Consider the following 21,312-nt stretch of genomic DNA (forward strand, 5'->3'; position numbering starts at 1 on the left):
CTACCTTTGTTTTTTTTGTTTTTTTCCTAATGTTTTAACGATACTAAAGCACAGACTAGAACAAAAACTCTCTTTATTCGGGCAATAGAATGTCATTTTCAGTATTAAATGGTACCACTTTCTTTTCTATTCCCATGTGGTTCATTTCTGTCTTGTGAATGTGTCTTTTTTTAATATCAATACTAGTTCTAGCATCGATCAGTGTCCGACTTGATAGTTTTGACAACTCCGGCTCATGTTGTCTAAGAGTGCTCTACAAACGTTGTGTACATTATATTAGGAAACCACAAAAAAGACGAGACTGAGACCAAACTCTTTGCCAGTACTTTTATTTTGATATTTTGTAGAACAGGGTAACCAATGATTACAAAAGAAGTCTGCAGTGTTCTACATGCTACACCTTTAACCTAATTTCATCATGCTTTGCTCTTTGAAAAGGACATAAAAAACAAAATACGATTAAAACCAACGCACTTTTTATACTCACCACTGACTTCGAATGTACCTTCTGTTGCCTCCATGCACACGTTTGTACAGAACAATTAGATAAAAAAAATTAAGACTTTGGCGCCTTTTTTTTAAACGATAAAGCAGGTTTTTCACAAAAGACAGAACGCACCTTAAAATATAAAATAAAAAAAAAATACAGAATGATATCTGCTTGGACAATAATTGATGGAAAACGAAATAAAAATCCATTTGAACTTTTTTCCGAACATAGATCAAGTCATTTCCTACCATCAAAACAGAACACTACCACGCTTATATAGTGCCGAAATGAACATGGAAGTCCTTCTCCTCCGACGCCTTTCAGATCTTCAATAACCACATTGAAATAACGCCTTTCGATAAAATAAATATCGCAAATCTTGCTAGAAATAAATAATGATTCTTGAAACACCTCACTATGTTAAATGCTTAGACAGATTTAATAGACGAGACCTCTTCATGGTATGAGGATGGTTGTAAAGCACTAGTTTGGCTCTAGAGTCTCGCGCGGCTGTTACCTTGAGGTAGATAACACATTTTTACATTAACGCCTATGATATAATGGTGCTGCTGGCATCATGTGAAAGATTTACAGTATGAAAGGGTTTTAAGGAAGCCTTCTTTGGGGAAATAATGTTAAATCAGAATAAAAACAAATAAAAAAGACCCCAGTTTGCAGGATGTTCCAAAGATATTTAAAAGCCTAAGCACTGTTGGCATCCACCTCCTCCTTTATGTCCCACCCAAACGGCTAAACGACATCTCGAAAAGAGTCCACACCTGTCCTTTGTCCCCGTTCTGCTCTCTCCCTCCAACGATACAGTACTGAATGTGCAAGCGACATGCCGCTGTAGCAATGAGGGTGTGGACATAAACATGGAGGTGTACAAGGCTCAGTGATGGTCTAAACAACACGCCTCTCATAAAAGGCTAAATAAAAAAGGTATGAAATGATTCAAGTACAATTATACACTATCTTCTTATAAAATTGCCTAGCTGTTGCACTGTGAGGAGGACTTCTGCTTAGTTTAGGTGTTTGAAGATGCTGCTGTAGGTTTTGTGGGCGATTTGAGGCGAGCACTTGACGGTGCAGGGAGACAGCGAGGCCTGGATGGACTTTAGGGGCATGTCTTCAGACAGGGAGTCCAGGTGCATGTTCAGGACGATCTCTGTCCCACAGCCCAGGAAGGCCTCCTCGTGCAGCTCTGCATCAGAGCAGGCCAAAGTCTCAGAGGGACACTCCTCCTTCCGCCCTAACAGCTGGTCCAGGTAACTGGTGTAGCCGCCGTCCGTCCGGTGGTCGACAGGTTCGCCACAACCGAAGGCGGGCCACACGGCGTCGCCCAGCTGGGCCAGGTTCACCAGGCACTTCTCCTCCTTCTCCTGACTGATGGACTTGGACATGGAGCCAGAGCGAGGAGCCTCCAGCTGAGACACGGAGCTGTTCAGCTCGTTCAGGAGGCCCACCTGGCTCAGCAGCGCCACCTCTGGACAGGGCTCAGGCTGCAGGCTGAGTTTGATGGTGCTGGCAATGAATGAGTCGAAGTCAAAGCCCTGGTTTTGTGGGGCTTGGTGCTTCTCCTGCTCACGGTCCTTCTCAGACACGCTCTGCTGCTGCAGAGCCATCTTCACCAGACCGTTCTTCTCACACTTGGTCTTGGACTTGGTCTTCTCTTTGCTCTGCTCCTTCCAGTTGGACAGGTCCATGATGAGTTTGGGTTCGTAGTAGTGGTTGACCTCGCTGTCCCTCCACACCAGGTTGTCCAGGTAGGACGGGGACACGGCCTTGTAGTTACAGGTGTGGCTGCACTGCAGGTCACAGTACTTGTTCTCATGATGCTCGTCTGACCACGAGCGCTCAGCAGAGAACATGGAGTAATCAAAGGACGGCTCGTCCATGAACTTCTCCCGCTCCCCGTCTGTGTATTTACGAGGGTCAACCTGGGAACAGAGGGGTATGTATTACCAACATGTATACACAGTATCCTGTACTATCGGGTAAATAAGGATATATAAACAAACATATGACTTTAAATGAAGTTTAAGTCTCACCTGGACCTCCTCCTCATCTGTGACATCAGACAGGCCTCTGGGATCCACCTGCACCTCTTCAGGTTCGTGGGTGCTGCGCAGGTTCCAATCGGCCTCAGACAACTGACTATCATGATACCTGCCACAATAAGAGTAATATTAGCGTGCATACAAGAAATGACTTTCCCATAAGTTCACACTGTATCAGTCCTATCAGAGGACTCTGGGTAATATAGTGCAGTAATACCTGTCCCACGTATGGCTGTGGCTCTGGTCCATGAGCAGGATGTCGTCAACCTCGTCCTCGATGTGGAAGGGGTGCAGAGAGATGGGCTCATCCAGCGGGAAGGAGTAGTCGGACATGTAAGGGTGGGCCAGAGCCTCCTCCGCGGTCAGGCGGTCCATGGGGTTAAAGGTCAAGATTTTCTCCAGGAAATCCAGCGCTGTAAACAAAAGGGGAAATATGGCATTTGATTAGGAAGTGAAAAAGTTTAAAGCACAATGCATTTTTTGATCTGCACATAATGTGCACAAAGAGCTGTTAGAATGAAGAATGTAATGGTAAATACAGTATGGGAGACTTTTTTTATCACAGTTTCCCTTCAAAAATTTGAAGATTGCACAAATTAGTCAAATTAATTGATCAAATTATAATATAGTTTGAGCAAACTTTTTGCTCCAAGTTTGATTGTTTTATTGAAAGTGCTACTTCCTGGTTCGGAGACATTAAAAAGGCTTTATAATTAGATACAGGCAGTACACGGCAGTACAATTTGTATTCAAGAGTTGCTGTTACAATACATCTGTACTGGGGAAAGACAAATTTTGCTTTATTGAAAAGATGTGGTACAAATATGTGAAAATACACTATTGTTTATGTCCATATACTATACACACAGTCTATGTAAATGTCAATATGGCGCTGCTGAAGGTATACCCTACAGCGTGTGAACACGAGGAGTGTGACCTGGACTCATGTTTAACCTGAACAGAGGGCAAACACATAAACAGCTGATTTGAAGGAACGCTGTGAGATTCCTACAGCTCAGATCATGTGACTGTGACTGAGACTGCTCCCAAATTCCCTTTTCCTTTTTATGTTTCCCGAGAGATTAACGCCTTTGTGATGAGCTCATGTGAACACTGAGATGTTTTGGTTTAAATCTTTTACTCCCCGAAGACAAACTGCTATTTATTCCTCTTAACAACATGCCATAGGCGAGGGATCTATGCCAATTCCATATTCATGAAACTGGAATCACGGGCTCTAAACAGAGTATTTGTAGCTTTAATGCAATGCTATTACGCCCAAAGAGTTATTGTTAAATATGTTGTGAGTAGTTTATACGTTTCTTAGTTTTTTTTATATTATACCGTTTATTATTCCACAAGTATAAATCAAAAGCAAGTCTATGATGGTTTGGGTCTAGTTTCTCGAGAAATATCCTTACAACTTGAGAAACTTTGGGAATTAATTAAAAATTCAATCTTTGTAACTGAAAAAAATTTCAGTTTTATATAAACAAATAGAATACAAAAATACATTTTGGGCATATGTTGGGAGTTTCACACATTTTCTCCCATGAATATTTGCATATATTCCTCTTGCGCAGGTGCATATCTCAGGGGCCAGTACTGACCTTGGGGGCTGACTTCAGGCAGCAGAGTCTTCAAAGGGTTATGGGGTGTGGACATGTCGTTCCGAATGAACACAGGGATCACACTGTGCAGCTCCTGACGGTCCTCCTCCCTCAGCACCGGGATCGACTCCAGGATCAGCTGCATCTGCTCCAGTTCATGGGCCCCTGGAAAGAACAAAGATGCATTATTATGGAGGAAAGTCAACAATGTGGGAAATTATAACAAATACTATAATATTAAAAGGGTCAGTATAACATTTGACACCGTAAAAGTCAGTTAAGCTACCAGGGTTGAAATGCATTTTGTTTGTTTGTTTTTTAACCAATTTATTCTAATAGAATGTATATTAATTTAAATAATACAACATAAGTTACTTGTTTAAGCACTGCTTTTTAAAATTTTTATTTTTTCTTACTAATTTTAGTCACATTTTATTGTTTTAATAAATTCTTTGCATTTCCAGCATTTATACATTTTTGTCAAGCTACTCTGTTCTAGCATTGCTCCTTGTTTGTCTAGTGTTACAGTGGAATGACACAGGGCAAGAGCAAAGACCATGATCCTTTGCTTCAGTGCAGGCAATATGAATACATGTAATACTGTCATAAGGCTAAAAGTGTCTGATAATATAAGACAACACTACTTCAGGTAGTATGTATCCCTACAGGCTTACAGTACATTTGAATATTGTCACGTTAACATAAATGTAGTCAGGTGCCTTCTCTGTGTGGTTATACAACTCTATAATCGAGTTTCAGTCAGATCTGCTGAATCACGAGGCTGCTCTGTTTTGGCTTGTGTTCAGCTCCGGGCATTTGGGAAAAAGGTGAGAAAAAAAACAGGAGTCGAGGAGCCATGAGAAAGAATTATCAAGTATATCCACAGCCTCCGCTTTAACTATGTGCTTTATGTAAGAGGTGGCCAGGTTCGCCACCTTCATGTCTCCATAGAAATAATGATTTACCTGGAATGTTACACAGTATGGCATTAAACACATCTATCTTGCATGTATTCAATTGTATGCGAGTAAGCTTGCCACTCCACAAATCAGACCAGTAACTTGGCCTCATGGTTTCACGTGCTCGTCTCCTTTGGCATTTGTAAGTTTAATACAATTTGGAACGTCCCCGACAAATCAAGACTCAGCTCTATAGAGACAAGCAGGTACTAGTAAAGTTACACAGTGCACCTTTAAAGCTGTGCTATGAAAACTCTTACCGCAAACGGAGCCAGAATTCCTTTTTCTATTACCAACAGAGCATTGGCATGGCCCTAAAAAACCCTGATCTACTTCACCCTGAAAGCATCCCAATTATCTGAACCGCCATATTGTCAACATGCAGTAACTCATGAGTCCATCTGCAGTTGATAAGTGACAGGGCACAACCAATTATTGTCGATCTATTTTCAGGTCAAAGGTAAAACCAGTTCCTCATCCCGACAATTAGAGTTAGAGTACATTCAGTGCTGCCCGTCAATGTCACAAGTGCCACAGAGGAGTCTTTCAATAGGAGGGCTGAAAATACAACTACTGCAATGTAAAAACGATATACACTGTGGTGGAAAATAACTGGATCTGCTACCTGCTTGTCTCCCTGGAAGTACTAATTTTGCAGGAATGTTCTGAAAAATGGCATTAAACTTGCATCTTGCATTAAGTAAATTACAAGTATTTGTAAAAAAAAAAAAAAAAAAAAACACCAGGTAGTGGACCGTCGACCAGAAAAGTTACATCCTTTACATTTGAAGAATTTTGTATAGTTTCATTTCAGACTATGACAAAAGTAAGCACCATTGCACACACCTGTATAGACATTGATTGCGTCTAACCTCCAAACCGCCAAACCTCTCATTTACATAAACACAAAATGACTCATGTAAATTAATACCTGCAAAAAGGGTTTTCCCAGTGAGCATTTCAGCGAATATGCAGCCGGCCGCCCACATGTCGATGGCTTTGGTGTAGTTGTTTGGGGAGAGGAGGAGGCGTGGAGATCGGTACCATTTTGTGACCAAACCTTCGGAGAGATGCCCCTGGAAAAAACAACAACATGGACTCATTAACACCTTTAATTAACGAGCACGTTTAATTAACAGGTGCAACGGTGTTAAAGTCCTGCTGCTTAACATGTGAAGAAAACGTATTGGGAGACATAATTAGCAACCAAAACAAGGTCCAAACATTATAAACAGACAACTAAAATTGGTTCCTAAAATGTAAAATCTGTCCAAATTTACATAGCCACTTTCGTCATTATGGTTCATGCTTATAAATTATTTTGGCTTGTTTTGAAATTACCACAATGAAACTTAAAAACTACCACTACATGACATCACAAGGTGGAACAGAGCAGTTTGTGCGTTGAATAATCCTGCGTTATTTAGTCTGTCTGCATCTCCAGGCATAAGTGAATGAAACAACACAACTCCAGGTATGTCTTTGAGGAGGTGACAACATTATAACTTGACTTAAACCTCACAAGAGTTAGTTTTGTGTAATATAGGACCTTTAAAGCTTACGCCACACAGTATTCAGGTTAGGATTGCTCGTGCCACTACACATTTTTGAGAAACTATAATTTTTAAAGTAATTCCACATTGACACAAGTACTACTCTAAATATTAACACGGTAATTTTTGGGTGAGTCAGATCCACCCTTGTGCCCATATGGTTAGTGGGTAAGCAGAGGAGCAGACTGGGCAGTGACTACACACAGAGGTCAGTGAAATCTATGGCCACAGAGGGATTACAGCGCAGACTGCTGACATGTGCTGCACGTGTCCAGAACTCATTTTTTTTTCATCTGAGGCAGGCTCTTTGTGTGTCTGCTCCATGGCCTACGTGACCAGGAGAGCAGAACCATAACTGTACCGTCCCAACAGAGGAGACGGGTTTATAATGTGGTGATGGAAACGGGACTGAAGCAAGAACATGGTCCGCTTGGGTGTTCTACAATCTGATGAGGCCAACATCTGTCAGCCAGCATTCCTCTTCACAAATACAAATGCTATGTTAATATAAGGCTGATCAGAAGTCATCTAATAAAAGAATTGCATTTGCTAATTATGTCTGGATTATATATACAGTGGTCCCTCGCTATATCACGGTTCACTTTTCACGGCCTCGCTGTTTAGCATGCCTTTTTTTACAGTTTATGAACATGCATTGTGTTCTGCATTCTGATTGGTTAAGTCTCCACCGTGCCGTGTCTCCTGTACAGTACAGAATGCCTTCAGCTTGACAAATTTACATAAATGTTGGATCGCAGTGTGACTCTGAAGTGCTGTATGTTTGCAAGTTTTCTCCTCAGCAAAACTCACATTGTTGATGAAATGTTCTGCACCGACAAATTTCCAAAACACTTTGGGTTTATGTGTTTCTCTGCACCGAGGCGCCTCTGTGGATACCGCTGGAGCAGAGGCACACGTCAGCAAATTTAACGCAATCACCAAGGAAGGGGGATATAACATTTTCTCACATTTCTCTCCTTCTGCAGCCTTAAAACATATAATTGTAAAAAAGCTAATTGCCTTGTGGATTTCGCCTATTGCAGGCTATTTTTAGAACGTAACCCCCGCAATAAACAAGTGACCACTGGATGATTTCACAAGGCGGAACAGAACATTTTGAGCTTTGTAGATGTAGACAGACTAATAATAAAGGGTTACTCAAACATGTGTGAATGAAACAAAACAACTCCAGAAATGTTTCTGAGAAGGCAGCTACATTCCAACATGGCTTAAAGCTCACAAGAGTCAATTTTGTAATATAGGAACTTTAATGAAATCATGTTTTCAAAAGAATTATCCCTGTATATGTGGATGTATGTGTCCCGTTTATGGGGTGGGGAGTGGGGGTAGTAAAACACCACCCCCCATTCACTGGTCGCTTGAAATGGCTCCTACCGCACCACAGCTCCTATTCCTGTCCAAATTTGGCTACTAAGCATTACACCATTCCCTAGTGACTCACACGACACGCGCTCATGTCTCGATGTGGTCATTGCAAAGCCACTGTCCCCAGGTAACCAAGCCATCAGTGAAGTCAACAACAACTTTACCACCACGGATCATGTAGAGGTTAGGATATGCAAAATTACTATGTAGACAATAAGCAAGAGACAGCACTACCAAGTTAATGTCACTATAAACCAATTCTAAATAAGGATACTGTTGCCAAAATAATTAAGAAAGTGACAGTTTAAAACATTCTTAAAGCAGACCTATTCTGCAAAATCAACTTTTCAGAACCATGTTATGGTTGTTCCAGTCACCGGCATACGCACACTGTGACATACTTACTTTGTTCTCCTATTTTATTGTCTTAATTCGGTGATACACGTAGGATTTGGCAGCATTGCATAGTCATTTTGGTGCAAATGGAAAAAAATCCACGGTTTGCTAGCACGATCTGCAGCTACACGGCTCTTTGTTGTGATGACGTATACGGCGAGGTCAGCTTACATTGGGAACTGTAGTTTTCGTGGAAGTCAGCAGACTAGTTTCTTTTATTAAGTTGTTTTACATGAATATTCTGATTTAAAATGCAGAAATTATAACAATGATCCACCGGTGTTGTAGGTTATAACTATACAACAGACACAAGCACAATGTGTCTCAGGTTCCTGGGTTGCGCTACTAGATAGATAATGCATTACTGTGAGCTTTGTGTGTGCAGCGTTGAAGGTGTTGTCAGCAATGATTCAGCAATAATCAATAGGCCTACCTTTGCTTTGCTTTTTAACTAATGGGCAAAATTCCATATGGCATTTTCCATAGATAAATAAAGCTGGCTTTCATGATACTAATGTTAGTGTAAAGCCCCCATAGACTTGTACAGTGAATATTTGCACTCAAGTTTAATAAAAGTTTATGGGCAAGGAGGAGTGCTGCCAGTGTTTGACCAGCAGGGGACAACCAAGCAAACATTTACTCTACTAGTATATTTTGAGTTTTATATTATTTACTGAAGGGAGTGCTCAAACAGGAAGCCAAAGTGGGAGTGCGGACCTAGTCTGACAAGCCAGATAGATAGCTACAACTACAGCTTTGAGTCTGGGATGGCTGTGGTTAAATGTGATCGGGAAAAGGAAGAGAAGTTCTGATGAACTCTTTGACCTGATTGGTCACAATAGCAGAAGAATTCAGTGGATTGAAAGGCACAGACAACTTGCTCCTTACACAAATGCACAAATTTCCTCCCTCTGCACATTTGAACAAAAAAAAGATTCGTTAAAGTAGGTCAAAGTACATCCGTCATCACTGCCATGTATGTTTTGCTTTGTTTGGTCCCTTTACGTTTGGCTTCCCCTAAACCAGAAACTACAATCGGTCACCTAGTAGTCCGAGCCCAGAGGCAGACGCAGGAGTGATACCAGATAGATTTATGCAAGTTTGTGAACAAATATTATGGGAGTTTGTCTTGCTGTGCCAGGTAAGCATGGCCCAAGAGCATAAGGCAGTTGTAGTGTTGTCATGTACCAACTTTTGAAACTATTTCGATACTAAGGAATAGACTCGACACTTAATACCAATTCCGATACCACAATGATCATAAAAACAATATTTAGACAAAAGAAGTTCATTTTCAGCATTAAATGGTCGTACTTTCTCTTATATTCCCATATATCTGCATAATCCCTCAGTGGTCCAGGTAGGTTCCACAGTGGTCCATGGGTGTCTACTAGTCTGTGTGTCTTATACTTGTTCTCATATAGCTCAAGTTAATTCTAAAACTATTCAGGAAAGGTTCATTTGTGTCCCGTGAATGTGACTTTTTTCAGTATCAATACCTGGTTAAATGAGCATCTAGTTTTGATGCTAGTTTTAGTATCAATTAGTATGTGATGTGCTAATAAGACAGTTGCTTTTCTAGTTAAGTGTCTGCTAATGACGATCTAAAGCAGGACATTTGCCACTAAACAAAACACACGTCTTTCTAGCTATGACCGAACAAGTTGGTAAATTAGTCCAGTGACATTTAATGAGACTCTTGTTAATCCTCTTTATTTTGTCTCACTCTTCACCAGGTCGGACCAGATGTCAGTGCAAAATGGCGTCGCTCCATTTCCAGGCTAAACCCAAGCTAATTTGAATAAGCCAGGCTCAAACACAGCACATACACGGAGGAGATTTCTTGTATGCCAGTCGCCCACGCCTCTCCCACCCACACGTGAAGAGCAGAGCTATAAAGAGCGATCCACAGCAGCCGTGCACCATTTCACACATGAGGTGGTATTAAAAGAGCTTTATTTATAGGTTTTATTTGAGTGGAGCCTCATCGTGTGTCAAGTCTGCCAAGCACTGTGTCAAAATGTCCCCAGGCTGGATTTCAAGCATCGAATCGACCTACATGAATGCATTTGTTTGGTATTTAGTTCATTAGTTTATTATTGGAGTGATCTTGTCATTTTGAATATAGAGTAGAAAGAATACCATTGTTTAATTCTGAACTGAACAGCAAAACAGTGGAATTTGCCTTCAAATATTAGTTCTATTCAGTCTATCGGTTCAGAAACTTGATCAAATGTTGTGCCCTTTGCCGTAGCAATCAACAATTTAAAACAAAATATTAAATCTTTTGAATGAGGAAAAAGTCCTGAAAATGTTCCATCTAGAAGGAAGCTGAGATGCATGAATACTAGCATTTCATTTTGACCTGAACAGCAAAACAAATATTAGTTTTATTCAGTCTACTAGCTCAGAAACTGGGTCAAATGTGTGTCTCTTTGCATTTGTGGTTTTGAAAAGAAAATAAATTGAGAACCCGCCTGCCCCCGTTTCTTTTTTTTTGTATAACATTCTTCAAGAGTTTCCTGGTTGTTGTTGCTCCCAAAAGATCACGTTTCACAGCCTTGTATTCGGCTCTTCTCACATGAAGCTTCTAGGCATTTCTACACACAGTATGCAAATGGGCCAGTATCATCCAACTATGTAACTTCTAGCTAGGCCTGTCACGCCAACACATTTTAAAATGCGGTATATTGCTGAAGAAAATATAGACGATAAACGATAATACTGAAAGCAATTTATGCCGCTGACACAATAATCCTCAAGTAAAATTATCCTCAAAAATCTATTCTAAATGTATGATATGGTTAAAAACATGAACTGCAATAAATAAAAAGCAGAATGAAACACTTTGGTTGGTAGTTTGTGTCTATAATGACTCACAGAGGTTTGTTATTCAACCCTCCAAAGTTCAAATCTAATTGTAGAACAGGAAAAATAACTAAAAGTTTCCAACTAGACAAAGAAAAAGTCCCCACAATAAATAGTGACCACCAAAAATGATTGCCTACTTCTAGCTTAGATTTCATCTCAATAACACAAGTTCAACCAATATCTGAAGCTACTATTTGAGCAACATGGTGTACACATTGTGCCAGACCCAAGCCAGGATAAATGGAAGGGCATCCAGTTTAAAATACAGCAGACAGATGACTGGAAACTGAATGGTTAACACAGAGTTTGACTCTAAATGTTTCAATTTCGTGGTTCATTTGCTTCATGTCTGGAAAAAGTTACATAAATAAAATACTTCCTTAATGTTAATTCCTGATTTTCTAAATATTAACATGACTATTTTGCTCCAGGAAAAGGATGCAAAACATGACCCATTTCTAAAGTTTGTCATTACATAAGGTAACACTATCAAACCTGTTTATTGCTTTCCAAGCGTGGACTAATGTGTAATCTTTTATCACCATGGCATCAACCTCTTTCTAGATAAGTACAGCAGGCATGTTTTAGGTTTTGAACTCAAATGTTTTGTAGAAAATATCACATTGCCTATGATATTGAGATGGTAAAGACAGAAACTTCAATGCAACTTATGCTCATTAAAAAGGTCTTTGAGCTTTAAGCCATGTTATAATGCCGTTCTCTCCTCAAAAACATAACTGGCATCGTGTTTTCTTTCATTCACACGTTTGAGTAACCCTTTATTATTTGTCCGTCTACATCTCTAAATCTCCAAATGCTTTGTTCCACCCTGTGATGTCATGACGAGGCAGTTTAAGTTAACAGCTAGCTTATATTTTAGTAATAGAGATTGACAGTTCCGGGGGCAAACACAATGGAGCACATCCTGTATTACTGCATGACATCGCAAGGTGGAACAGAGTGTTTTCAGAAGACACAGCCTAAATATGCAGGGTTTGCGTGTTAAACATGTGTGAATGAAACTCCAGGTATGTTTTTGACAAGGAAACATAACATAGATAAGAAAATAGCATAGTATGGGCCTCTTAAGATGTGTGCTTGTGGGTTTTTTTTGTGCTATTATCGAGTACAGAGCTGCCTCTTCCATTAAAACAGCACAGTACAAACATGTCTTGGCATTACAATTGTATTTAAAAGTTGATGAGTACAAACTGTTGCTTCATTGCTTCTATATTAGCCACTGATTAAGTCATGATCTACTAATGCCTGGATCTGAATGTCCCTCTGGTGCCACATGTCTCAAACATGTGCAGTGCTCAAGAGCAGCACTTCACTGGATCACGCGTTAGACACTCCCCACTGTTACGGCCTGTGAAACCAGCCAGCTCTGAGGTATTTTAACATCGATACCGCAGTTCTTAACAGTCTTAGTTCTTGCTGACATCAATTTACTAGTCAAACAATTTTTAAATAAAATACCTGTTTATTTCATTTTTATGTATTTGAGCAAATTGGGTCTTGCCCTAGTACGAATATATTGTAAAGGCAGCTCTTGAGGTCAAAATAAGTACTTTCTGCATTTACTTATAAAGCGTTTTATTGTCCAAGAATCAGGAAGTGTGCAGTTGGCATGCTACTTGTCAGCATTGCCATGATGACAAAACTACTCTGGCCTCTTAAAGTTGTGAAAATCGCTTATAAACTCGTGCGGGTGATTAATTAGGATGCGCAGAATGCAGTAGACGGTAGATGAGGAATAACTTTGGACCACTGCAGATGGTTTTAAAATTAACTAGTTCAGTTTTTCACGTATAAAGCAAGTAACAAAACTAATACACGTTCTTTGGGGTTTTAATAATAGAAATACAGTAACTTTCTGTGAGACTGAGACCTTGGTGTTACTGTAATATATTTAGCTTGTTGCGATATTCACTATTGTGTTAGCCAATATTAACTTTTGCGATGTACTGCGCAACTCTAGCAACACCCAAAGTTATGACCAAACAGATGAGTGCTTCTGAGAAAGTAAAAATCTTCAAGGTAGAAATAAAGGGAGGATAAGTCCGTGAAATAAAAGCAGGTTTAGTGGGAGTTTGAAGTACAGTAAGACATAAAGCGCTTAAGGAGAAATAAGGTGGCTGAGGTTTTCAACAGTGAATTCTTGTCATTCTTGAGCCTGAGCCATAAACGGTGCAGCATTCTCACAGACAGGAGCAACTCACATACCTGTGGCTTACAAGAAAGCACTGTATACCATTATTAAAGTGAACAAAAGGATTCATTTTATGCCAGAGCTCAAGTTCATTCTAAAGCGAAAGGTTAATTTCTGTCCTGTGAATGTGACTTTTTTCAGTATCGATGCCTGCTCAAATGAGTATCTAGTTGTTAATACATATTTAGTACCAATTAGCATGTGATTTTTGATACTTTTGACAACCCTAACTCAAATAGAAATTTTGGTTTGATTGTGAAATACTGTTCAGTGCTAGACTCTCTCCCTCTCTCTCTATATATAAAAAACATCTCTCAGAAATAAAACTGACAAACTACAAAGATGCCAGTATTTGTTACACTTCTGCATTCCTCTGATGGTTCCGGGTTGGTGAGGGCGACGAGTTCACTCACTACACTCGTCTCATCTGCGCTCAGTCTCTCGGGGCATTGATAAAAGAGCAGACTGCCTTCACTGTACCAGACTGGTAGATGCAAGCTAAGAATATGTGCCAGGCCACACTTTGTTAGCAGCTTAGGGAGTTGTGAAAATCAAAATGGAGAATTCTCTTGAATGGTGCAGCATGTCAACAAGTCCAAACTGCTTATTAAATGCATCAGATATGAATGCATTTTGGGTTTATTTATGTAGATTGGAACTGTACATTTACAGACCCTAGCTGTGTTTTTATAGATGTATGGAACACGAAGACAGATCGTGTGAGAGAGAAGAGGAAGTTGAGGGACAGTCTAACCAGTAAACCAATTTAGTAAACCAGTTAAGATACGTAATCCGCTCAGTCCAGTCATTGTAAGGCAGCTGAATGTGTAAGAGTCTATTAAAAACTGGTTTCCTCTGGCAACTGAGAAAAATGACAAAATGGAGAGCAACCAAAGGAAAAAACCCAGTTTGGATTGATTGACAGCTTTGCAATTTGTCTGATTGACAGTAATATTAGAGCCATTATCAGTTTGATCCATTTCTATTAGAAATATGAGCAATGAAGCTAAGAAGGCAGCTGTTTGTAACATTATTTATGAATTTAATATCAACAATTTATCCAAGAAGAATATTTTGTAGGCCTGTCACAAAAACATAATTTGAAGTTCGATACATTTCTGAATATAAATGATAATATTTTATTATATTTTTCACTTATTGCCACTGACACAAAAGCAGACCACAAAAACTATTATAAATCTACAATATTGTTAAAAAGCCATTAGCTACAATAAATAAACAGCAGAATGAAACACTAAAGTACTTGGTTTCAATCTGCAATTAGGCATAGAAGTTATTTATTCAACCTTTTCAAATATTATCATATAACTACAGCTTAACTTGGATTGCCATAAATTTGAAAATATTTGATATGTAGACATATTGGTTATTAAAAAGTAGGAGTGAAGACATTGAGCTTTTTGTCCATTTAAAAGATTATAATTTTTCTTGCTCTACATAAAAAAACAAAAAACAAAACATCCCTGAACATTATCCAGACTCGAAGAGTAAGAATTATAAATGTCAAACTGAGGAAAACGAGCTAAAATGAGATCACAAATTAGTTTCCACTCTTTTCTTCTCTTCTTTCACAGCAGACGACCTCATTGTCTGGTTGGACCATGACTCACAGAGCAGTCAGTTCATGTGACTAAACCACTTCACAACAGCTGTGCTCATTCCTGGTAAACATGTGTGCGCCTGTCTGCTACATACATTACTCACTATATCTATATCCATCTATATACAGTACGTCTATGGGCTAGGTCCCAGTGTAAGGGATATGAATGGGGCTGTGCCAGCTTTAGCAATGGAGAGTGTCACGTGAGTCTTATCCGACACGTGTGGGGGGTTAAGGAGGATCAGTTGAGGAGGGGCAAACGAAGTGAAGCAGGGCAGGGCTGTGGGGTGGAATGGGGTGGATAGATGTGTACCATATGGACTTGAACTGGCATTTTCGCCATTGCTTTATATGGAGGTCAACATAAGGACAGCCCTGGATAGGATACAGCTGGCTAATGTGGACTGGATGACCCGCTCTTGAGGCAGAGGCGAGTTCATTCAGAAAAATAGTAGAAAACCAGCTATATAATGTAATGTAGTTTAATATGGGAAAGTGGGTTGAATGTTGTTTATTCTTCGTATTGTTTTAGTTCCATTTTAAACTAGGCACATAGTGAAATAATCTATTGGTTTTAATTCATACTTTGCTGTTACATCACTCTGGGGGGTGTTCTACATATGCCTCTACTGGTGGAATGTTCAGCAGTTACCATGGTGACAATGCACACACAAACGTCTTAAGAAAAATACTAAATTGATTTACACAGCACATTTTCAGGAGCCTGTGATGAATACGAGCATTCATGGTTCGCGTCTTGGTGTGTAATTTTCAACAAAAAGGTGAGAGTAACTAAAACCGTTGGCTAATGCTAGCTAGCTTGTGACTGCAATTTTATGCGAGAGTGATTTGTGTAACAGCACAAATTAAATTGAAATAAAAATTGAAAGTTGTTGCATTTTTAAAAAGTTTAAAAAAATGAACACTACATGATTAATCAGTTTGATTTAAAACTAGGACTGGGCGAATAACATCAGAATTAACACATTTTTCTTTATAAGGAACAAGGAAAGAACAAAAAAGATGGAACATTACTACTTTAAAGTTCTAAAAAGTTAAACAAAAACTATTGATTTTAACAGCTTTATGTCCTCACCTGTAAAAGAGCATGGGATTTTGTGAATTTGGTTTAATTTTAACAAACCATTTCTTATGTTTTACGATGTTTTGTGATGGGGAAAAAATTACATTGAAACACAGATGTTATTCTTGCAACGTTCAAGTAACCACACAATCAATCCAAGCAGAACAGAAAAAGAGCAGAAATGAATAACAAACCAGTTTCAAACCAACCTCATATTTGCTCAACACTGCTGCACGCTACCCCCTTACAGTCATTGTGAATGCATGACAAACTTTAACTGAGCCCATGTACAGCTTCCTATTGGCACGTCCAGGTTTACTACACAGAACATTTGCTGCTCTGGGTCACAAATGGTACTATAAGAAGTAGCACGATAATGTTATCTTGAGAAAGGACTTCCAGAAAGCCTCCAGTTTCCCCATGTGAGGCGTTAGCCCAAAAAGACACAACATCCTGTTCTGTTTACTTCCTGCTGCGGGTCTGCGTCACTCCAGGGACCAGCACGCCACCGGACACACATTAGCACATCACACAGCCACCACGAGTGAGAGAGACAGACACTTCCTCAGACCATACATGTCCTAGGGTTTCCCATTGCTAAAATAACCTAGGCTAAAGTGGTTCATATGCCCTCATATGTTAGGGCTGCAGCTCAACAATTACTTTTATTATTTTTCCGATTTGTTGATTCATTCCATTGTAAAAATGTTTTAACATGATAAAAAGATAAAAATGATTGAACTGAAGTTTCCGTTTTGTAATGTTGGAGCGCATTTTTGAAGCTGTAATGATGATTATTTTGAAAGCTGACTTGTCCCAGTCATGGCAATTAATTTGTTTGACAAAGATCTCTAAGTGACGTACACATGAAGTCACACGCCATTTAGCGCTGTACAGATAATGCTTTGTTTATCACAAGTAAACGAGGTCCAGTTTTAACAATCAGCAGGCCTTGTTTACCGGTTTAACCGCAAACAAACAAACCAGTTTACAAGAGACCCAAGCGCATTAAACTTTCATATCCACCGCTCATCTGAAAACGCAGGGGTCACGCCAACATGTCATTAGCAAAAACAAACGCCCAAACCTGTTTCTGCATGTGTCAAAGAAACTAAACAATGACGTCAGGTATGATGACGAATGTTTTGAGTGTTGCTTTCAGTATCACACATTAAGGATTTGAATACGGAACTTTATATTTTGGAAAACTGTCCTCTTGTGTTCAAATGTTCAAAAGCTCCATTATTGGCTAAATTAAAACATAACATTAATGTATTTCTGTAGAGGGCGTCATCACGACAGCAGTCACCTCAAAGGGCTATTGTCAAGAGTGAATAGATCAAATTGTATGAATCTACTCAAGTCAACACACATGACAACACAAAGTTTTTTTTTGTTTTGTTTTTTTTGCCTTGTTTGAAAATAAGCACACATTATGAAAACATTCAGGCAACTTCACACCTCCCCACCTCCAACTGTCCTGTATCGCAACACTCCTACACCGTTCTGAATTGGTAGATTTCAGATTCAGGGGGGGTGGGAAGCAGTTTTCTGTATTAAAATGTACTTACATTTTTGGTTTAAAATGTCAAATTCTCCAAATAACACAAAGACAGTTATGTTTAATGAGTTGGTTCCTGATGTTACTATACCACACCAAACGCATGCAAATGAACAATTATAGTTTCCACTGCCAGCGCCAGCAATCTTCTGTATTAGCCATTATAAACCTAACCACCGTCATCATTGTCCTCTGGGATTTTTGATAATTGTTTGAATTAGCATAGCATTACTAATCTCAACAGCAAACTATTTATATACAGACTACAGAGCTATTTTAAGCCACTGAGAAAAAGGGACATTGTACTGAATGTAAAAGTTTTATATGCAAGTCAACAAATTAACCTAGTTTATATAATATTCTAGCAGTATTTTTCTACTTATCCATTGAAATAAAAAGTATTGATACTTTGCAGCTGACAGCATCACACCTCCAGGGAGATTTGATGACAACTATAGTCATGTTCTGAGGCTTTACTGTTGGACTTTAATTTGATCTTTATTTCAACACAATCTGGCCAGAAAGAGCTGACATAACTGGAACAACCACAGGTGAGCTGATTTTTATTGTTAAACAAGTCCCTCTGAAATTACATTACAGTCACAAGCTAGCTAGCATTAGCCAACAGTTTTCCAGTTAGTCACTCACCTTTTTGTTGAAAATCAAACATCTAAACAGGACCATAAGTGCTCGCTCATGGGCTCCTCTAAATATGCTGTTTAAATCCATATTGTATTTTTCTTGAGATCTAAAATCTGTTGGCTGAGTTTGCTAATGTGTACATTGTGTCACCATGGTAGCTGATGAACATACGCATACATATAGAACATCGCCAGCGGGATGTCACAGCAGAGTATTAACTAGAAGCAACCAATCACCTGCGCAGTTGACCCTTACCTTATGAGAATAGTGCGGGTCCATGATTCTGGCCAGTCCAAAGTCCCCGATCTTCAGCACTAGGTCTTCCGTGTTGACGAAGAGGTTGGCGGGTTTGAGGTCCCGGTGCAGGACGTTGGCAGAGTGGATGTACTTGAGCCCCCTGAGGAGCTGGTACATGAAGAGGCGGGCGTGGTCCTCTGACAGTAGCCCTCTCTCCAGCAGCTGACACAGGTCGGTCTCCATGTACTCCTGAACAATGTACACAGAGTTCACCTCCGTCAGGGACACCACATCCTCAGTGAGTCTGCGACCGTTTGGACCCAGGGTCTCAAACACCTGCGGAGAAAGATCAAATGGTTTTGAGCAAGATTCAGAAATATTCCAGAAATAGTCTGGGTTTCAGCTTCACATTGTACTGTTTCTGGTTTAAATTTGAATCAGTTCAAGATGTAAGTGTTTTAAATAAGAAATTATCGACCAGAGATATACACTACCAGGCAAAAGTTTGGACATACCATCTCATTCAATGTTTTTTTTTTTTTTTTATTATTTATTTTTACTACTTTCTACATTTTATACACATGCTGAAGACATCAAATATATAAAGTAAAATAAATGGAATCATGTAGCGAAGAAAAATATATACAAATGCAAATATAAATATACTGAATGAGAGTTTTGTTTTGTGTTTTTTTTGCCCTTTTTGCCCATCTCTGGCAAATAAGATCACCGACTTGTATTACGATTTGTTCAAGATCTTGCACTTTCTATGCAAAACACACAAACTTCTCCATTTTAAGCTATCATTACACTTTTGAGGTCCATTATATATAAAATCCTTTGTACCACACACTTGTCCAATACAGCCCACTACTCCACATGTGCTCACCTTGACGATGTTATCATGGTCGAGCCGCCTTATGATCTTGATTTCTCGAAGGGCGTGTTTGACACTTTGGGGATCTGTCAGGATGATTTTCTTCACGGCTACGCGTTTGTCACAGTCCGTGTCCACAGCAGAGAAGACCAAACCGTTCCCTCCGTATCCCAGCGGCTTCAAGTCCATGTATCGTGAACCCAGGTCAAACCCATGGATGTTCATTAACGACTCAAACTTCTCCGCCATCTTGACGACCTTTAAACAATTCTACGCGGCCCTTTTAAGTCCAAATCTGACTTTTTGAGACCGCTGCTTCAGAGGCTGACCCCCCAGTACAGTAGACTACTATCTCCCACTGTGTAGCCTTTATTGTCTTATAAGGGATGACATTATCAAGGCAAAATTTGTATCCATTGTGAAACAAAAAGGTAACTCTAAACAAGTAGAATTTATGTTCCAATCTTGGTTAAGTAACTGTAGTGTTTAAAGGCTGTGACGGAATAGACTTTGAAGCCAATTTGAAAGCATCTACAAATTTAAACTAAAAAAAGCACGTAGTTGCATCCTCACAGTGCAGTACATTCAGTGTTTGACTGGTCCTGAGCAGCTTCATAGGACTGTGCTAAAATTATGCACAAACTGATATTCACTTGTAATACTCCCTACTCCTTGTCCGCTATAACTTAAGACACCTGATCTGATTTGAAATGCGTCTGGCCTGTTTTTGTTTAAGAGCTAAGCCTCAGTAATCAGGTGGCTCAAGTTCGCCACAGTCGCAGTCGAAACTATCCTCCATTTTAGTTGGGTATAACCTAAAAGACAAGACAGAAAACAAACAGTGAATTAGAATCGGGTTAGGCTGAGTTGTAAAATATTCAAATGGATGGCAGTAATTAGTAGCTTAGAAAACAGATCATAAAGTTTAGTTTTAGTGCAGGGACTTTCACACTGCCTTCAAAGATCACATCATAACACACAGTAACCACAGACAGTTACTACCGCCACACAAAAAAATACACCGTCAAATAGTTAGCGCACAATGTCACTTTACTGGTAGAAGGTCAGCCACCTGCTTGTCTCCATGGAGATGAATATGTCTAATGCCATACTGTGGGGCCTTTTAAGCAAAGCAACAACATCTTGCCACAGAAAAGCAGGTGACAGACCTTCCCTCAGAAAAGTTAGGCAGAGTTACTTTAAAACCAAAACTACAGGAACCTCTGAAAGACATTCCAAAACTAAAAACTGGAAACTAAAACATCGCCAGAAGAATGACAACAATGTATAGCCTAAAGAGTCAAATCGGAATTACAAACTCGCGCTGGATGGGGCGAGCATGTGCAGTACGGAGCCGGGATGCGACAGGCTGCCCGTGTTCTATTGAACCAGCATCAGCATCACAGAGCCCAAAGTTATGTAACAGCTAAATGAACTAAACCAGGGCGAGGGGCGAAACCGCAGACAAGTGCTATAGAGGATTTGGAGAGGATTTCAAGTATTGGCTGAGTCCTAAAGTGACACCATCACGTCAGATATAGGGCAGATTCAATGTTATGTTTCCCTCTTTGATTCCATTCAGGCTCATGTCCTTTTTTCACACGTTATAAGCTACTTTTTAAATTAAAGGTGCACTATGTAACTTCTTGGTGTAGGGTGGAAATGAAACTCCTGCACATCACATCAGGTTTGTGAAGCTGTAGTGTATTGTTTTGTATCATGCGTTTGTATATTTATCGGGGATTGTCGGAGC

The 21,312-nt window shown here is 39.6% G+C and overlaps 1 protein-coding gene across 2 annotated transcripts in view; it reads right to left on the reverse strand.

The window, feature by feature from the left end:
* Positions 1 to 312: 312 nt before the first annotated feature.
* Positions 313 to 21,312, reverse strand: part of mapk6 (mitogen-activated protein kinase 6) — a 29,715-nt gene continuing 8,715 nt past the window's right edge. For both annotated transcript variants that reach the window (XM_033985951.2, XM_033985942.2), the window contains exons 2-8: positions 19,572 to 20,374; positions 18,701 to 19,018; positions 6,051 to 6,195; positions 4,161 to 4,325; positions 2,768 to 2,963; positions 2,542 to 2,659; positions 313 to 2,430 (exon numbers count right to left, since the gene is read on the reverse strand). In XM_033985951.2, the coding sequence (XP_033841842.1) occupies positions 1,513 to 2,430; positions 2,542 to 2,659; positions 2,768 to 2,963; positions 4,161 to 4,325; positions 6,051 to 6,195; positions 18,701 to 19,018; positions 19,572 to 19,808 (2,097 nt within the window). In that variant the 5' untranslated portion in view covers positions 19,809 to 20,374 and the 3' untranslated portion in view covers positions 313 to 1,512. The remainder of the gene's footprint in view (positions 2,431 to 2,541; positions 2,660 to 2,767; positions 2,964 to 4,160; positions 4,326 to 6,050; positions 6,196 to 18,700; positions 19,019 to 19,571; positions 20,375 to 21,312) is intronic.

Source organism: Periophthalmus magnuspinnatus, chromosome 3, assembly GCF_009829125.3.
Source record: "Periophthalmus magnuspinnatus isolate fPerMag1 chromosome 3, fPerMag1.2.pri, whole genome shotgun sequence".
Classification (NCBI taxonomy): Eukaryota; Metazoa; Chordata; class Actinopteri; order Gobiiformes; family Gobiidae; genus Periophthalmus; species Periophthalmus magnuspinnatus.